Source organism: Pediculus humanus, genomic scaffold (assembly GCF_000006295.1).
Source record: "Pediculus humanus corporis 1103172108314 genomic scaffold, whole genome shotgun sequence".
Taxonomy (NCBI): Eukaryota; Metazoa; Arthropoda; class Insecta; order Psocodea; family Pediculidae; genus Pediculus; species Pediculus humanus.
The window spans coordinates 375,902-391,320 of record NW_002987883.1 but is presented as its reverse complement, the minus strand read 5'-3'; the positions used below and the strand labels follow the sequence as shown (position 1 = coordinate 391,320).

The following is a 15,419-nucleotide window of genomic DNA, read 5'->3' as shown; positions in this document are numbered from 1 at the left end:
CAGCAATTTGTTTAAATATTTTTTTTTTATAAATAAATTAATAAATGATTATTATTATTAAATACGTAATCATCATAATTTTGTTATCAATTTTGTTAACAATAATAATAATAATAATAGAGCATGGTTATCACGTTTGATATTTTTTAAAGTTTTTTGGTGATCCCCCCCCACTTGTTACGAGAAGTAATTAATTTGATTTTTATTGTTTTTTCTGTTTTCTACGAATTCGACGTTTGTACGTAAATAAAAAACAATAAAAGAAAACAACAAAATAAACAAACGAAAAGGAAAAAAAAAAATTTTTTTTTTCTTCGTTTGTTTCGTCATATTCTACGTCATTAAACATTTTTAATTAAAAAAAAAAAAAAAAAGAAGAAAAAAAAAAGAGAAAAAATTCTCTTTATTCTTTTTTTTTTTATATATTAGTCTCTTTCGTAAAAAATATTTAAACAAATTTTTTTTTTTTTTTATATAAATAATTTTTTTCAAACCGTTTGTTTGTTTGTTTGTTCGTTTTCTTTCCGGGAAAAATCCGACATTTAATACGTTTTTTGTTTTGTCGAAATTAAAAACGATGAAATAATCGAAACTTTTGAGATGAATGAATGAACGACTTAAATACATCCCCCAGAAAGAGAGAGAGTACAAACAAAAAAAAGGAAATGTGATCAAAATCCCGGGATTTTTCGTTTGAATCGGGAAAAAAAAACAATTTTTTTTTCCGGGAGGGCAAAGGTCACGTGTAAAAAAAAAATTACAATGAAAATGATGAGAGGAAAATTAAGTCACGCAAGCAAAACCCGTGAAATTAACGAAATGTTTTGCAAATCGAAAAAAAAAAAAATCGTAAATATTTTATAAGTTTAAAAAGGGGGGATTTTTACTAAACACTTCTTTCGTTAAATCCATTTATCGTACCGGAAGTATTAGAAAGTCATTCAAATCATTTACTTGAATAAATCCAATAAAATAAATAAATAAATTGATGGTGACCGAATCGCACATAATCGGTACGAAAAAAAAAAAAAAAATTTAATTGTTTTTGTAAAATCGTGTAAATGAAACGTTAAATTTATATTTTTAAAAAACGATGACGTCATCCCCGATCAATCCACGTAAATCTTTAACAAAAAAAAAAAAAGAGAAAGAGAGAGTGATGAAGATATTTCTGGAACCGACAGAAAAGGTCGTTGTTGTTGATTTGTTGTAATTTTGTTGTTGTTGATGTTGTTCTACGTAACAATATACCGAATGTTTTCTTTCCCCCCTCCCCCCACCTCCCGGATGAATTAAATCGGATGATTTAATCGGTTGAATGAATCCCCTTAAAAATTCATCAACTTCACTTATTAGATGATCTGAGATTTAACCGCAAAAAAAAAAAAATTAAATAAATAATAATAATCGTTTGAAAGCGTAGCAGTAATAGAAAGAAGTAGTAGCAGCAGTAGTAGTGGTAGTAGTAGGTAAAAGAATAATAATAATAACTTTGCTACTTGACTACAACTCTCTACTCTTTTACTGTAATGAGCTTAATAACGTAAGTAGATTTAATCTGATTAATTATCAACGTGGATTCCTTTTTCTAAAAAAACCTTTTTAAAAGTTAATTTTATAAAAAATTTCAACGCTTGTTTTATTTTTTTTTTCCTTCTTCTCAAAAACCGTTTTCCTCGGATCTTTTGTTAAAAATAATAATAATAATTTTTAAATTATAAAATTGTAATTAAGAGTGACTGACTCTGTGTGTCGAAGAAAAAAAAAATCCCCAGTAAAAATTATGCAATAATTAAAAATGAATTAACGTCAAAGGCCTACTACCCCCTTTTTACCCAGGTGTAGAGTAACATTATAGGATGAATATGAACAATCCTTATAATGAATCCCACAATCGAGCAAGCAAACCTCGCTGTCGAAGGTCAGGCAGCCTGGTAGATAAAGAGTAACGGATTAGGAACGATAACGTGACTACTACGAGTCATTGCCCCTTCCAGCTTTTTCCATTCAACCCGCAATAGGGGATACATCGTGCTCTCACCGAAACTCGAAGTGATCCTAACAGGGATTTTCTTGAGCAACGGACAGAAAATCCCGGAGTGCAAAGAGAGCCTCAGAGATTGAAGAACTTGAGGAGCCTTTGGAAGTCGAAGATGAAGCAGAAGTTGAAAGCGAGGAGGATACCACTCCCCTACCCTTCGAAATCAAAATAAAAGATAGAAGAAGCATACCTAACGTGAACCTCCTGGGATGGAAATTTGCGCAAGAGTTGGAGCCCAATCAATTTCGTATTTCACGATGTGTTTGGTGAGGTCCCTGGCGGCTGGTGGCAGCTCGAGGCTGTCTTTTAAAAGGATAAAACAGGAAGAAGAAAAAGTTCCAAAATTTTCCTCGAGTGAGACTTCCACTTTCACAAGTTTGAACCTGATAATTCTGGCTTAAGAGGGGGCTGTACTCCCGCGAGTGCCCCTCCCTTCGGGAAAGAGCACGGTGAAATACGTTCAGGAGTTTTAGTTGGATAGCGTCTTCGGCAGAGTCGGAAATTAATACGGGTTAATATCCCGGTAAGGAGGTTAATACAAAATGTATTTTTCCTTTTTTTTAAAAAAAAAAAGACCTAAAAGCAACAACCTTTCGTAAACATATTCATTGATTTAAAAAAACAAAAAATTAAATCAACAAACTACTCCGACATCATAATTAAAAAAAAAAAAAATTATGGAGAAAGAACGCCACGCCACCGACCCCCCACGCCACCCCCACACAATTGAGAAATTTAAGATGATTTAAAAATGAAGGGTTTCAGTTTACAAAAACAGTTTTAAAATTTCAGTGCACGCAAAACTTTCTGATTTGTAGCAACATTTTACCGTGTGTTGTGTGTGTGTGTGTGTGCGTGTGCGTGTGTGTACTTTTTTTCTAAATAAAGTTATAAATTTTAAACTTCCTAATTGAAATTAAACAGAGTTAGTTACAAAGTTCGAATCGAGTACGGACGTGTCAACAATAATAATAATAATTAAAACAAAAAAATTTCAAATTCCAGTAAATAAAAAAAAAAAATTGATTTCGAACAACCGGTAAATACTAGTTAATCTTCCCTTCTTTTTCTTTTCTTCTGCTAAAATTTTTAACTAAAACTCTTTTTACGCGAAATCAATCAATGTTCTATCTTTCACTTAAACCACCGGATACAATTGATTACAGACGACAACGGAAACGTTTCCCCTATTTTTTTTTCAATTCCCAAATCAAAAATCAATTAAAAAATAATTACTCGAACAAACAACAAACAAACGACAAAAAAAAAAGAAGGCAATTTCAAAACATCCACGTAATCCACACCATCACCGAACTTTCCCTCTGAAAGGTTACAGTAAGAATCCTTTCACTTTTTCTTTGTAACCTTCCCCAACGTAACACCACGCAAACCTTTTCTCAACAAGGCTTAAACCTAATCTTAAAAACATTTTCACAACCTTTACAAACCAAAATAATCACTACTCAAATTATTAAAATAAAACAATCACACAATCCTAAACAAAACCAAACAACAACAAACAAATAATTCGGTTGTAGTCAAACTGATTTTACATCCCAAACCCACATATTTGCAACGTTATCGAAAAATAAATTATTATCTGATAAAAATTAATAATGGTATTACAAACGCAAACGTGAACAAAAAAGGAATCACGTTAACACATATACATAAAAAAAATATTTACAATAAATAAAAAATAATAATGGTAATGGTAATGATAAATACTTACATAGCTGGATTATCCAAATTGTGAAATTCTTCGAAAAAAAAAACATTTTGAACAAACATTTATTTTTAAACGAAATTTTTTTTAAAAAAAAGTTTAAATCGTTGTATCACTTTTTATTATTATTATTATTATTATTATTATTATTATTATTATTATTATTATCGCGAAATAACTTCATTAATCAAAACCCGAACAATCATCATCACAACGGTAAAAATACTAATGTTACCCGGAAAAAAAAAAAAAACAAACAAACCCCCACCCCCAGCAAAAAAATTTTTTTTACGAAATTTTCAACTTCCTCCCATTCTCCGGGAAAAAATAGAGAGAGAGAAATAGAGATAGGTAAAGAGAGAGCGAGAGAGAGAGAAAAGAAGTAAATTTAAAATATTTCTAAATTTCCGGAATGAAATTTTTCTTTTTTCCAGGTACGTTTTTTTTTTTTCTTTTCCCAGAAGAAATTTTTTTTTTTTAATTTAAACTACAGCATTTATAAAAAAAAAAAAAATGAAATCTCTCTCTCTCTTTTTCTCTCTCTCACTCTCTCTCTCTTAACCGATTTTCGTGCAAAGATTACGTGACGACGATTCACTATTTTCATTTAACACGAAAACATTTCTCGTCAAACAAAAAAAACTCCGGATAAAATTTTATTTATTAATCGACGCACCAAATGATTATATTTTCACTGGAAAATTTCACGAATGCCTAGAAGATAAAGAGGAAGTAGGAAGTCGTGATGAAAGGGAAGGAGGAGGAAGGAGGAGGAGAAAGAGGAGGAGTAAGAAGAAAAACGAACCGGATATGAAAAGAGAGATGCGAAAATATTTTTTTTTTTTAACTTTTTAACACGATTTCAATACATATTTAAACGCGAGTGTGTGTGCATATATAAACCGGATATGACGTAATGTTTTAAAACGCATAAAGTTTCCGGTAAACGAACGCGATGTTTTTTTTTTTATTCTCGATTTTTCTTCTTCTTCTTCTCGTTTTTCTTCTTCGTTCGACGAAATCCTGAATCAAACTGAATACAACGAGGGAAAAAAAAAAAAAAATTTTTTTTTTTTTCCTTTTTTCTTTTGCCAACTTCGTCGTCGTCGTCGTTGTTATCGTCACAGCGCAACTCCTGCCACCTTTTGAAATAACCTATCAACTCTCCACAAAAAAATAAAAAAAATAATGAAAATTTGAAATTTTCATCTTTTTTTTTATGTTTTCGAAATCAAATTATTATTATTATGGCTAAAAAAATTATTTCTCGGATTTTGATGGAAAAAAAAAAAAACGTCAAATTTACAACAGATCCTTGTAGGGAAAACATTGAAAATCAAAAATTTCTCGACAAAATTCATATGAAAATCAATTTAAAATCACGACAGAAAAATAAATTTTCTTACCTCAACGATTTTCTTTTATTTTTTACTTCCGGAAAACAGGCCAAATATTTTTCTTTAATTTATTTCCAACGTAAAAAAAAATTTTTTTTTTTTTCTTTCCGTTCATTCAGATCCAAGCCGAACCGGTCTCACGAGGATTCTTGAAGCAGAATCTTGGACGTCTCAGGAATTCATTTAATATTCAAACGTTCCTTTTTTTACTATTGTTATTACTTTTTCTTCTTCTTCTTCTTCTTATTCTCGCTTTCTTTCTATTTTTTTCTAGAAAATTTAAAAAGCTAATTTTCTTTTATTGCCAATTTTTTTCTACCATTGACTTGTATTTCAACCGAAACACATACAATTTTCTTATTTCGTTAGTTGAATGACAAAAATTGTGTTAAATTTTTTACATAATTTTCAAATTTTTTTTCCCCTTAAATCGTTAAGTCACGTGGTTTATTTTCCCTCTCTTAAAAAAAAGCAACGACCTTTAAAAAATAATGACGTATTAAAATTTTTATTAATAATTTTTAAAATAAAATCTAAAAACTATTTTTGTCATCTCCTCCGGTTGAAAATTCTTCATCGTTAAAGAAAACATAATGAAGAATTCTAAACCATCATCCAGGCCAACAAAATAAGTTTTCAAAAGTCATTAAGTCAACCTCCATTTTCATAAATGCAACAAATCTAATCGTAAAACTAAAAACTAAAAAAAAAAAAGTCAGTGCCGTAGTCCCAAAAGCGGTTGTCGTAACTTTCTTTCTAGAATTTTCACGTTCTTTTTCGAAATTTTTTTCTTAAACTATGTTTCTTCCTTTTTGTTTCTTTTACCAAACCTATTCTAAACAATAAAAAAAACATGAAACAACTTAACAAACACTCTCCTTCTCATTTTCACAGAGAATTTTCATAAACTTCGACATTCGTACGTTTTTTTTTTTTTTTATCTTAAGACATTGTTTCCGTCTCGTATCCCGTTTCATCAATCACAAAAAACAAAACAAATAATTCTATTTTTTTTCCTTTTTTTTCTTTTTTGTAAATTGTGTTCGATTTCCATCGGAAAAAAAAAGAAAAGAAAAATTTTCAACAACGATTCCTTTTGAATTACAAATTAAAAATCCTCTGGAAAAAAAAAGAAAAACGTCAGTCATTCAACAATTTAATAACGGACGCGTCTTTCAACAACAACCATTTATTTGACAAATAAAATTTATAAATAATTTAATCGATAACGTTATACAATTCCATATTAAATAATTTTCCAACCGGAAATAGTTATGTATTTTATATTATTGACGTTAATAAATTTTTATTTAATGCCTTTAAAAAAATTTTTTTTTTTTAATTCGTCTCCCATGAAAAATAATTACAATAAAATTTAAATTTCCTATTGGAAAATTCTATCTAGTCCGGAAAATTTTCCCTCTCTTTTTTTAATGAGACGTCGTTTCAAAATTTGAAAAACGATGACAGTTTAAAATTTGATCAAATGATGTCTCCGCGAGTAACAATCGTGGAATATATAAATAATAATAATAATAACATAAAAAAAAACTAAAACCCGAAACACGTTCATTACATTATGTAACGGAAACTAAAGTTTCACACACCACATATTAAAATAAAAACATCCGGAAAATAAATATTAATAATAATAATGAAAATAACTCGTGCATAAGTTCAAATGATAAAAATGATAGCCAAGTATTTAATGTCAAAGACATTTATTTAATTACAAATTTTTTTTTTCTTTCGGTTGTTGTAGTTGCACATTACAAAAAAATTTAGTAATCGGAGTTTATGATACATAAAATTTTTGTAATTTGATGCAGTTTAAAGTGATGCGTAGTAATGGTTTCGAGTTAAAGTTTTTTATTAAACGATTGATAACATTCAAATAATTTTTAAGTGTTTAAGTTAAAGTAAAAGTTAATTACATTTTACTACACGAAAAGAAAACGACAAGAAAAAAGTAAAAAAAAGTTTTAACTACAACGGATAATTCGTTTAATACAATTAAATATACATTTTATTGTTGAATGATAACGTCAAACACTACAATGAAACAATCCCCGAAATAAGATTGCAAAAAAAAAATTTAACCGATTTATTGTTTAGTGTTTTTTACGTCACGTGTTTGTTATAAAAAAAAAAAAAAAATAACGAGAATGCGATGATTCCACGTCATTTCATTCGAACTATTCCAATAAAAAAGATTCAAGAAGGCATAAAAAAAAAATCACGTGGTGCTATTTTTACTCAAGCGAACTCAAAGGTTACAAAGACATTCGGTGCTCACAAATATTTAGTACTATCTATGCAGAATATAATCAATAGGCAACAAGAAATAGAAGACGTGGAAGACATATTTACTATCGAAGAAACTTGGAGGAACGAAAGGTTGTTTGCCAAAAATTTACAAAATTTCAAACGGCAGAAGATTTGCGATCACTTGGATGGAAAAAGGTGAGATTTTCCGCCCGATACAATGCCAAAAAAGATCATGTGGATGTGAGGAAGTATTAAGAAATAATCATATCCAATGCGAAACAAAAAAGGAATAATTAATGCATGGCATGAATTTATTATCAAAAACCCTTTGATAGTGTGCCTCATCACGAATGAATTCTTTAAGCATTAAAAATATATATAAAGTCGACCCGAAAAATTATTACGTTTTGTAAGAAGAACATGAAAAATTGGTGCATCCAACATTAAGTTCCAAAATACTCTTCGAGAAAAATATCCAGTAAAAGAAAATTCTCAAAAGGATTTATTATAGCCATTTTTGTTTTGCATAAGATTAATGTCCCTGTCAAAGTTACTAAACCAGATGAATTAAGGTTTCGAATTAATGCCGAAAAGGAGGAAAATAAAATAAAAATCTATGCAAAGAACGAAAAGGAATTGAAGAAAATGTCAAGGACGGTACAAACTTTCTCATCTGACGTTAACATGAAATTTGGTTTGGAAAAATGTGCCAGAGTTACTAATGTCAGGGGAAAGTTAAAAAGGAAGGAACGTGCAGAAGATTTTGAAGAGGAATTTATTAAGGAACTGGTCCCTGGATCAACATACTAATACCTCGGAATTGAAGAGAATTTTGGAATAGCAAACAAAAAAATTAAAACTTGACCGAAGAAAGAATACTTTAAAAGATTGAGGCTTACAATACTATCGGATCTGAACGGAAGAAATAAAATGAATGCGATTGGCACATTAGCAGTTTCTGTAAAATATAGTTTTGGCCTCGTAAATTGGACGTAAGAGGAAATTTCGGACCTAGATCGAAAAATGAAAAAAACACGGAAAACAGAAAGCAACTTATAATAGCAAAGCCTGATTCCCGAAATAACTTAGGGGGCCAATCAGAATAGAAAAAGTTGCACGGACAATACCTGAAAGGAACAAACGCTCCTGAAATAAATAAGAAGAGCATGCGAAATTGGTTACGGCGTGGAAAATTAAGAATTGAAATGGCAGCGTCTCTTACAGGTACACAAAATTGGGATTGACGGACTTACAATTATGAAAAGGTAACTCTCAAAGTCCGCCAAGATGGCATGTGCCGAATTTGCCAATCACAATCGAAAACCATCGACATTTTAATTTCCATAGACCTGATATTCGCAAAACATGAATACTAGAGAAAAAATACTAGAGAGGTACAATAAAATTTACAAATACCACCACTGGAATATCCGTTAGGAATATGGAATGGATGAATTACCCAAGGAGTGGTACAATCAAATTCCAAGCCCGATTACGACAGCAAGTCGCGTAAGTTGAAATCATTGGCAGCCAAGCTAAATAAAAAGAAAATTTGAAGACAATTTTTAGAAACTTAAAAGAAAAAATCAAATTTTGAAAACAATCCACATACTTCCCAAAAAATTACAAAAAAATAGCACCACCGAAATTTTAACATTAATAATAATAATAATTTAAATATTAATAAATAAGGTAAAAATTTGAAATAAATTTTAAAAAACATTTTCGACAAGTGCGTAAAACTCGTCGCATGTTTTAAAAACAAATTTTTTTTTTTAACAATCGCAGAAAAAATATAATTCCGATTTTCCATAAAAAAAAAAAAAAAAATAACAGCAAGTAAAAAATCATAATCAAATTTTTACCCCTAATTAAAAATAATTATTACACGATATTTATTTTTTGATCTCTGCTCAAAATCATTATAAATATTTTAGAAAAAAAAAAAAAAAAAAAAACTCGTTAAAAATAATGACTAACGCGTTTGCGAATTGTTTACAAAAAAAGACTATAAATTAAATTTTAAATTAGGGAGGGAAATCAAACTTAAATATTTTATCTGAAATAAGAAAGGTAACGTTTATGGCAAAACGTTAAAAAAAAATTTCGAAAAGCTTATCATGTCACGGTGAAAATGAGAAAAATTTTTCATCATTTAAAACATCCTCCCGATGCTCTCAATTAATTTCATTTAAATACTTTTTAAATGAATATTACTTATAAGTTCAAGGAATCAATATTTTTTACTACCCTAATTCATATTATTCTCTTCGCAATCGAATAAATTATCATCATAAGCAGTCAATTTGTTCTCCATGCGTACGTTATTACCAACTTTGTGTTCTTCACCGTCACTACTGAAATCTCTTCCATCAGTTGCTGGAGATGGTGGAGGATTGACAACTTCCGATGATTCTTCGGCTAATCTTTTAGCTTTAAATTCTTTTATCACAAGTTCAGTACGAGATAATAAAGTGGGAAAATCATCTGGAAAAAAAAAAAAAAACAAAAAAAAATTGAAATTAAAATGAATAAAATAAAAAAAATTAACTGTACATGATGAATAAATTTTATACCTTTATTTAATGCTTCCTTAAATTTAGCCGCCCTAGCTTTTTTCAATTCATTTGCAGTTCGTTTTTTTAATTTAGATATTGATTTTTTATCTTCAATAAAAATTTCATTTATCTTATCCCTAGGCAACTGATCTGAACTTTTAACAAGGTAAAAAAAAACACCTCCAGGAGTTCTCCTTCTGGTCCCATTCTAAAATAAAATTTTTTTATTTTCGTTTAAAAATTAAATCAATTTTATTATGCTCTATTTAGAATTAAAATTCTAAGAATTAAAATTTTCTTTATTCCTTAAAGTTTAAAACCAACCATAATAAGCATTCCACCTGATGCTTCAATTTTTCTAGTTTCTTCAAACAGAGAAATTACAGCTTCCTTTCCCAAAACTTGTATGGCCCTCACTAAAAAAAAAAAAAATTATTTAATTATATGCATAAATAATTAAAACTACTGTAAATATAATGAATTAATTTACAAATTTCACATTACAATTAATATTTAAAATGTTAACCGCTTTTAGTATTATAGTTTTTAATATCGCTGGGTCGAACATTGCACACACACTCTAATAAATTGACAACCGAATTCGATTAAATTTAAAATAATTGAAACTCAATTTTATTATTATTCGACATTTAAATTAGGCAATGAAATTTTTTTTCTAATTGGTTATTAATTTACTATTTACTTACAAATTAAATCTTCTTTTATTTCTTTAAGTTTGCTAGCAATGTCAGCAGCAATATCATCTTCCGAATTATGAACCGAAGTTTCGAGACTATTAATATTTCTACCCTGGTCCTCATTGCCTAAATTGTTATGGCAGCTTTTATTTGTTTCTACAGATTGAAGCTTTTTATCTTTAAAAGCTCCATTATGTTTCCTTTTAGCAGAGTGTTTCCCTTTATTTCTAAAGTCATTAGAATTATACTTATTTAATTTAGCTAATTGATAGTCATATGATTCAACACTACGAACTCTTTTATTAGATTGATCTACGTTACAATTAATTAAAGAATTTGTTAAAATATCTGCTTGCAAATCGCTGCCCCAAATATTATGTTTTTTATTCTTTTCAGTTATATATTTGGGACGTTTTGGTAAAGCTTTCCTTTTTGATTTTGAAAAATAATTTTTTGTCGATGAATCAGAATCTGTCGAAGATTCTTTTAAATTATTGTCATCATCGCTTTCGCTAAATGGCATCTGCTTGTTATTTATTGTTGCTGAAATATGAGGTCTTTCCAATGGAGTGTACAGATCGTCTGAATCATCTTGCAAAATCTAAATCAAAGTAATTAAAATAAAAAAATATCTTTAGATCAATACCACTGTCAAATAAAAATTTTAAAAAACAGGTTTTTTAAAAACAAGAAAAACATTACTTCAATTAGTACATAAAATAACTGAAATTAATAATAAAAAAAAATTATGGGCATGTGAGTGCAAGTACAGAATTTAGAAAGACAACTAAAATTAATATTACAAAAAAAAAAAAAAAAATTGATTCGAATTTAAAAAAAAAAATACCTCTCCATCTTCAACATCACCATTGTTTAATAATGAATTCATTATTATAAATAAATAAATAGATTCATTAAAATTAATAAAGAAAATTTACAAAATACAAACGAAAATTAAAAATAATAATTTTCATGTAATTTCAGTGTACAAATTTTTTTCAAAGACTGACGACAGTGCAGCCAACATTTCAAAACAAAATTTAACCGCCAATTTTCTATTTGCTACGAAAAAAGAAAATAAAACGTTAAATTTTATATCCGTTGACAATAAAAACCCGCCCTTTTTATTTAAAATTAATACTTACGCTTTTTTTTCCCCCTTAATTAATCTCCATTTTCCTTTTTTCTAAATGTTATTTTCTGAAAAAATAAAAAAAAATGGTTAATTTTTAAAAAAATTTATCGTGTAATATTTATGATAATGTTAAATCTTGTCCAATTTTTTAGAAAAAAAATTAAAAAGTACTACAATTATTTTTTTTTTATTTTTATCAAAATAAAATGGATAAAAATATTAAACTTTTGCTAAATTTGAAAATAATAAAACAAAAAAAAAAACATACATCATCATCATCATCATCAGGCGTAATTTAAAAAAAAAAATTAAACAAAAAACATTAAAGTTTTTTTTAATAAAAAAAAAAAAAAAAAACAAACAAACAAAAACAAAAAGAGCACAAAATGATTAATTACCTAACTTTATAACACGTGTATATACGGTGACATAAGTTAGATTAGTCGAACTAGTTATTATTGTTTTTATTATTATTATTATTAAGTAATTGGAATGACAATATTTTAAAATTAATAGGTGATTTAAGCCTTTTTTTGCCTGATTTTGGCACTAAAAATTAGGCTTTGCACCTTTAAATAGATGCAATTGTTTAGGTCTTTAGTTTTTAGTTAACTTGCATTGGAACTGATAGTACAGGTATTGTATAATTTTTATATATTATTTATTTATTTATTTTGATAATAATTTTTTCATAAGTGCATACATTTCTTTTATTGCTAACAAAGCAATCTAAAGGTAAGAAGATTGTAAATTTTAAAAATTAATTTTATCACGGATTTTTTTTATTGATATTATTTTTTAAGAAATAACTGTATAAAATACTTTTTTCAAAATTTAAATTTTTCAATAAGAAATTTAATGATACAAAAATTTCAGACATCACATAACTGAAAGATTTTAAGGGTTTTTAAAATCTTTTCAGTGCACTAAACCGTTATTTAAATTTTAATTTTTTTTTAAAAAAAGTATGTCAATAATAAAACATAAATTGTTATCATTAAAAATAGTAAACAAACAAACGCTTGGTTTGTCACGATATTAAAAAATTCGAATATCGGCAACATAATTTTTTTGATTTACTGCATTGTAATCTAGTTTTCTTTTTTTTTTTTTCTATTGTAGATAAATAAATTTTTAAAAAAAATGAAATCATTCACAACATTAGTTTTTTTAATAACTATGATAATCGTGGCATTAGCATTACCACAAAAATACTCGACAAAATACGATAATATCGATATAGATTCGATATTGAAAAATGACAGGTTACTAGAATCTCATGTAAATTGTCTTTTGGACAAGGGGCCATGTACAAAAGAAGGACAAGATTTTAAAGGTACCTATTATTATTATCTTTAAAAAACAAACAAACAAACAAACTTGTTTTGGGAGTTTGTTATACTCACAACTGAAATTTATAATATTGTTGTTTTTTATTGTTGTTGTTGACTTTCTAATAAATTTTTTTTTTAACTTTAGATTATTTACCGGAAGCAATTGATACATCTTGCGAAAAATGTACGGTAGCACAAAAAAGAATTGTTAAAAAAGCGGCAAAATATTTAATGGAAAAGAAAAAACCAGCATGGGAACAAATTCGTAATAAATACGATCCAATGAACGAACACACGAAAGATTTTAATAAGTTTATGGAAGAACCAATCGAATGATGGCATTTTTTAAATTAATTATTTATGTAAAAATAATTGATACTCATAAATTATTATTTATTATGTAAATTTTTTTTTTCTTAATTATGCATCTATTATTATTTTAATTTTTTTATGGTGCATAATAAAACAAAATGGTCGTGGTGAAGTGTTAATTATTGTAAATAACACTTGATTGTGAATACAATTCAGTATTATGTATCGTTTTATTTATTTATTTTTAAATAAATTTTTTATTTTAAAAATTATTAAAGACATTTTTTTCCCCCCCATTTTTCATATATATACATATAAAATTTGATTTTTACTATTGCGCAGAAAAAATTTAAAAAAAAGAGGAAAAAACGGGAAATTTATTTATTTATTTATTTATTTTTGGTGAAAAGTTGATCGTGTAAAACAAGACCGCCTAAATTTTTTTTTTTTTGTAAATGTCAGGAGGTTTAGAAAAAAAATTTTTTTTTTAAAATTAAAATACTTAAATTAAATTTAAAAGAACTTAAAAGAAATGTAAATCGAAGGTCGACTAGTTGAAATTATAATTTATGTAATAAAAAAAAAAAACTTTGGCATAATAAAATTCATTTTCAATAACATTTAAACCAACACCTGATATTTTTTAAATTTACGTTTTTTAACGGCTAATTTTCAAATTTTTAAAAAATTTATCCAAAACAAAACCTACGGATTCGATTTAAATTTTAATAATAAAAAAAACAAACCAAATTAACCCTAATAACATCATCATCATCGCGAAAACAATGGAGTTTTTCCATTGACTCCACCTCTTTTAAAAAAAATAAAAAAATTTTCATTCCTTTTATTACATTAGTCGGGGGGCGGGGGCGTGGCGGGGGGAAACAAATCAATAATAATTAAATAATTTTTTTTTTTTTAACATTTACGTAAAAAACATAATAAACTATTTGCTATCAACCTTATAAATTGTTATTTGCAGTACTATAATTACATTTAAAACCCATAATTATTACAAAACCACGAAAAAAAAATTTTTTATGTTTGTTTTTCTCTTTAAAACAACAACAACAACAACGTGGTAGTCTATTATTCGTTTATTAATAACATATATTTATTTATTTTTTTGGAAAAAAAATGAAATTCGTTTATCATATGTAAAATGTTTAATCACTTATCATTCTCCATGATAAAAAAAGTTTATTTTTTCGAAATGATTTAATAAAAAATTCATATCCTTTTAATTTTTTTTTTTTTCGCTACTCCATGACCAATTATACACAATGGAATTTTTATTCTGCTGGAAAATCAATTTTAATAATAATAATAATAATAAAATAAATAAATAAATAACGACGTAACGTTTAAACCAACGCAATTATATTAACCGACATTAATTCATGTTAACCTTGAATTTATATGACTTTCAAATGTTAAACATTACCTATATTGATTTGATTACTATATAGTCTTACTTGGGGTTTTAAGTTTTGAGTTTTTTTTTCCAACTAAAAATAAAAATAATTGTTTTATTAAATTCCATTTTAAACGCGTTTATAATACTTATAATTATCATTATTATCATCGTAACTTCGAGCAATAAATAAATAAATAAAACCGAATTGTACGTATGTGTCCAAATTGGCATGTTGGTGAATCTCGTGTGGCAAAAAAAAACAACGAAATTATTATTATTATTAAAGCTAAAAACGTAAAATTCATTTGAAAGAGGAAGTAGGGAGGAGAGGGGAAGGGGTTAGCGAATGATTAATCACGTTATAGTCACTACAATAAAATTTTAAAAAAAATCATTATTAAAAATTAATTTTTTTGTTTTTTTTCTACTCATCATCAAAGAAATTAGTTTTCAATTGTTAAAGCCCTTGTCGTTTGTAATTACATCGAAACTTATCATCATTATCGTCATTATTATTATTATCGTTATTGTTC

The 15,419-nt window shown here is 27.1% G+C and overlaps 3 protein-coding genes across 3 annotated transcripts; 2 read left to right on the top strand and 1 right to left on the bottom strand.

Moving 5' to 3' along the window:
* Window positions 1–1,881: 1,881 nt before the first annotated feature.
* Phum_PHUM594680 (uncharacterized protein) lies at window positions 1,882–2,311 on the top strand (the record flags this gene model as incomplete). The annotated part of the gene is made up of 2 exons (XM_002432554.1): window positions 1,882–1,921; window positions 2,079–2,311. The coding sequence occupies 2 exons, from the start codon at window positions 1,882–1,884 to the stop codon at window positions 2,309–2,311; spliced, it is 273 nt and encodes a 90-aa protein (XP_002432599.1).
* Window positions 2,312–9,683: 7,372 nt separating this feature from the next.
* Phum_PHUM594670 (RNA U small nuclear RNA export adapter protein, putative) lies at window positions 9,684–11,211 on the bottom strand (the record flags this gene model as incomplete). Its single annotated transcript, XM_002432553.1, has 4 exons — window positions 9,684–9,919; window positions 10,009–10,198; window positions 10,315–10,402; window positions 10,694–11,211. 4 exons carry the CDS (start codon window positions 11,209–11,211, stop codon window positions 9,684–9,686), a joined length of 1,032 nt encoding a protein of 343 aa, XP_002432598.1.
* Window positions 11,212–13,002: 1,791 nt separating this feature from the next.
* Window positions 13,003–13,493, top strand: Phum_PHUM594660 (ejaculatory bulb-specific protein 3 precursor, putative; the record flags this gene model as incomplete). Its single annotated transcript, XM_002432552.1, has 2 exons — window positions 13,003–13,159; window positions 13,303–13,493. The coding sequence occupies 2 exons, from the start codon at window positions 13,003–13,005 to the stop codon at window positions 13,491–13,493; spliced, it is 348 nt and encodes a 115-aa protein (XP_002432597.1).
* Between the last annotated feature and the right edge of the window lie 1,926 nt (window positions 13,494–15,419).